Source organism: Phalaenopsis equestris, unplaced genomic scaffold (assembly GCF_001263595.1).
Source record: "Phalaenopsis equestris unplaced genomic scaffold, ASM126359v1 Scaffold000022, whole genome shotgun sequence".
NCBI lineage: Eukaryota > Viridiplantae > Streptophyta > Magnoliopsida > Asparagales > Orchidaceae > Phalaenopsis > Phalaenopsis equestris.
Window position 1 is genome coordinate 2,173,868 of NW_018164464.1, and position 4,085 is coordinate 2,177,952.

Below are 4,085 nucleotides of genomic sequence, written 5' to 3' on the forward strand. Positions count from 1 at the left end.
GTAAATGCATATGTATTTACATATCTTACAGCTAAACTCTCATGTTTATATACGTAACACTAAAATTTTTAATAACACATCAGAAATATCACTTTAACTGACTTTTTAAAAGGAAAACAAACATTTTAATGCAAAAAAGTTTGACACCAATGTGTTATAGATGTAAATATGAAATTTTAGGTATAAGTAAATACATAAGAATTGTGAAGTATGGTTGCAAATTTCCCTAAAAACAAAATGTCATATTGGGTAGTGTTGAATTTTAAATTATCTTCTTGTGAGCACGCTGAGGAGTTGGAATCAAAAGATGAAAAAGATGAGAGAGAGAGAGAGAGAGTCTATTGATAGAATTAATAGACTCTCATTTACAAAATTCATTTTATTCCTCTTCAGACTGTCTATTTAAAGGAGTCTAATCAGTACAATTAAGGAAGCTGAGCACCGTTATGACAATCGTCATTGATAGAATTAATGCGTATAATTTGAATCAATGTTCGTTATAATATTGATAAAAAATAATAGTTTACAACGATTTATAAGTTTAAGTAAATGTTGTTGGCCGGTTGGTGACCGATCATATTGGTCGGTAGTCTGAAATCTGCCTATATCAAGAGGGTGTAATCAGTTGATCTGAATACGATCATTCTTTCTGTCAAGAGGTCTGGGTGATAGGCTCTGTGAGACTTGTTGGTTCAGTCAGTCGACTGATGGGTTAATTCATCGAGTGAGTTGTACCTCATTTGTTGTTTGACTCCGGTCTTACAGGATTTGTTTCGCATCTGTCTAGCCTGTTCGTCGCTTCGGCCGGATCTCCCCTCTCGCAATGTATTGGGCAGATCTTTTCGCTGCATATGCGGGATATCCGATGAGACTCACTGTTGCGATAATTTGAGCCTCAAGCTCGACGAATCTTATCGCTACCGAGTGGGGAATCATCTCCGGTGCTTTGACCCATCCCAAATTTACAGACACGACTTCTCATGTTTGGCGGTGAATTGTCGGTGAATTGCTTACCTCAAATAAAAGTTTTGTATTATAAGTTTTTCGTTATCTTAGAGATTCGTGCCGGTAATTCTGATGCATACAGGCACTATAACATCCTACTACAATATTTGGAGCTAAGAAAATTCGACTTTCTACCCAATGCACATAATAATGAAAAAAAGATTGGGACTCGTTACCAAAAAAGCTAGCAAGTATGCCCATCAAGCGCCACAAGGTTCTACGAAATCCCAACATGCATCCGACCTCCCATCTCTTTGATTTCGACCCTCAACAGCTAAAGCTTCCATCTGGTGCTTCATTTGTCTTATTCTGGTAAGCAGTGCAGTCCACATTTCATGTCATCTCATACTCCAATTTCTCTCACAGTTTTTGAGCATAAACTTGGTGGTTGAGCCATCTTTTTCAATCCTCCTGAGAAATTCCTCCAAAGAAAAAAAATGGTTTACGTTTATTGAGAGCGCCCTGTATCAAAATCGGGTATTTGATAGCTCCTATTAACATGATTTACTGTGATTTATGAAATTCACTCAAACATAAAAAATACACAAGTTTCGTGAATTTATGAAATTTCAGATTTAAAGTCCAAATATAGCCTTTGATTCAAGTTAAATCGGTCCAGGATGTGGATTTAACAAATATATGATTTACAGATTTATTAAATACTCCTTGCCGCCAAACACTCCCTAAACGTAAATATGCACAAACCCAGTTCTAGCTCATTGATAAACAGAATTCAAAGAAAAAATAAAAAAAAAAAGCTAATTTGTATAGAAATACCAATGTTTGAACATCATATATGTTATAGGGCGGCTTATTAAGCTTTTTAATTTAAAAATAAGATTTTTTTTCCCGTTAATTCATAATCCCAACTTTGAATTCCATAACCACTTCCGAATAAAGCAAATAAAACAAAAGAATAGAAATAAGCACATTTTATTTCTCAAAATTAACTACTAAAGATAAATCACACAGGATGTCACAGTACTTTAACAATATTCTTTAATCAAAATGGTGCAGTATTTCTTCTATACGAGCAGAAGATAAACATGTGATTAAACCTAACAAATTTTGGCACCCATTCCCCAACCTGGAAGAAACAATCCCCTCCCCCTTCCCCTTCCCCTTCCCCTTCCCCTTCCCTGCCTCGCCAACCAACTTCGAGATCTCTTCATGCGAATTGGGCTCATAACACAATGCAAACCTCTGCTTCTTCCTCCTCTCCCCTTCCCACGTTCTCCTTTGCCGCACCTCGCCGACCCACCGAGCACAACCCCATGGCGATCCTTTTCCATCTCTATCACTTCAAATTCCTTCACCATACTCCCTTCGTTCCCCATATCTAAATCTTCTATATCAATAACAACCGCATCAAGTTCATGTTCTGCATCCGAAGCCGCTCTGTTCTCTCCCCTGAAATCCTCCTCTGAAACTTGACTCTGCGGCTGAATATTAACTCGGCAGAGCGGGCAGTTGGAGTGAGACTTTAGCCATGTATCAATGCACTGAAGATGAAAGGCATGGCAGCATTTAGGAAGAAGACGAAGGCTTTCATCTTCTATGAACTCTGACAGACAAACAGAGCATTCCGTGCCCTCCACGAGCCCTTCCGCTTTCCTGTACCTGCAAACTGTGATCTTTCTGATGAACGCCTCATCGAGCCCGTTTGAAGAAGAAAGATGCCAGCTTTCGTGGTGATAGTACTCTCCGTCGGTTTCTTCTTCTTCTTCTTCTTCATGGTTGCCGTTAGGGTTGGGGTGGTGGTGGGAGTTATTTGTCTGGAACCATAAGGAACCGCAGAGCTTGGTGACAAGTGTGTAGTAGGTGAAGAGGAGGAGGACAGTAGCGAGGATGCCGATGATGGCGATGAAGAGAGGGGAGAAGGCGGTTGTGCGGTCTTTGAAGTTGGTGGAGAGGGAAAAGGGGGGAGGGGGAGTGAAGAGATCGTAGCACCATTGAGGGCACGAGATGGTGCAGAGGCCCAGGGAGCAGTCAGTGCTGTTTTCTGGGAGAAGCCAGGTCTGTTGGTTGTCTAAGGTAGCCATTTTTGTGGAAGGAGTGGATGTTAGGGGAACAGAGAGATGGCGGCGTTAGTGATCTTTATAGGCTTTTGGAACGAGCCATTGGCAAGTGAGAATGAGAGAGTGGATGACGTCATCGCAGCTGCTCAAGGGATTTGGATAGGGGTGTAAGTGAGTCAACTAGACTCTTGAGTTGACTCAACATGGCTCTTGAATTTAGTTAGATGAACTAAAAAGTTAAGGTTAAGCTAGCACCGATTCAACTCGTTAGATTGTAAGTTAACTCATTTTAATAAAATATTAATATAAATAATATTATTAAATGAGAAGATTTTATCTTTAAGGTTTTAAAAATATTAAAAATAGTATATTATATTTTGTGTTCAGTGATTTCTTATTATTTCTTGTTATACTATTTATCATTTTATTATAACACTACCTTAAACTAGTTTTTTTCTCTTTTATAATAAAGAAGCTTTAGCAACCTCGAATTAGTAGACTTAAACTCGAGCTAGAGTTCTAATTAGGTAAAATTAATCAAGCTCAAACTCAAGTCGAGGGTGGCTCGGGCTCGACTAGACGCATTTACACCCTTAATTTAGGAAGAGGTGTTTAAAATTATAATAATAATTTAAAACAATAGTACCAATACATATTTATTTATTTATACTTAATTCAATAATTTGATGCATTTTGACATGAGAAATAATTTGCTGTGATTGTGTTTGAAATGAAGATTTACATAATTACCACTCATTTCTCATGTATTTACTTATTTAACGCCTACACTATCTATTCATTAAAGATGTACTTTAGTTTTTAAAAATTAAAATATAAATATTTTTTATAGGAACCGCCAACCACGCTCGGCTCGCAAACCGTCCGATTTGAATTGGACCCACAAGCCTAACCACTTGAGTGTCACCCCATATAGCACAGTCGCCTGGGGTGGATTCGAACCCCAGCCCAGAGGGGACTTATATTGCCAAAATGGATGCTCTACCAATTGAGCTGGGAACGCGATGCTATATATATATATATATATGTTTCGTGAATTTATGA

General features: G+C 38.3%; 1 protein-coding gene across 1 annotated transcript; it reads right to left on the reverse strand.

Annotated features, from left to right (window-relative positions):
- Window positions 1-2,020: 2,020 nt before the first annotated feature.
- Window positions 2,021-3,064, reverse strand: LOC110018483 (E3 ubiquitin-protein ligase Os04g0590900-like). The gene has a single exon (XM_020715817.1). The coding sequence runs from the start codon at window positions 3,045-3,047 to the stop codon at window positions 2,064-2,066; it is 984 nt and encodes a 327-aa protein (XP_020571476.1). The 5' UTR covers window positions 3,048-3,064; the 3' UTR covers window positions 2,021-2,063.
- Between the last annotated feature and the right edge of the window lie 1,021 nt (window positions 3,065-4,085).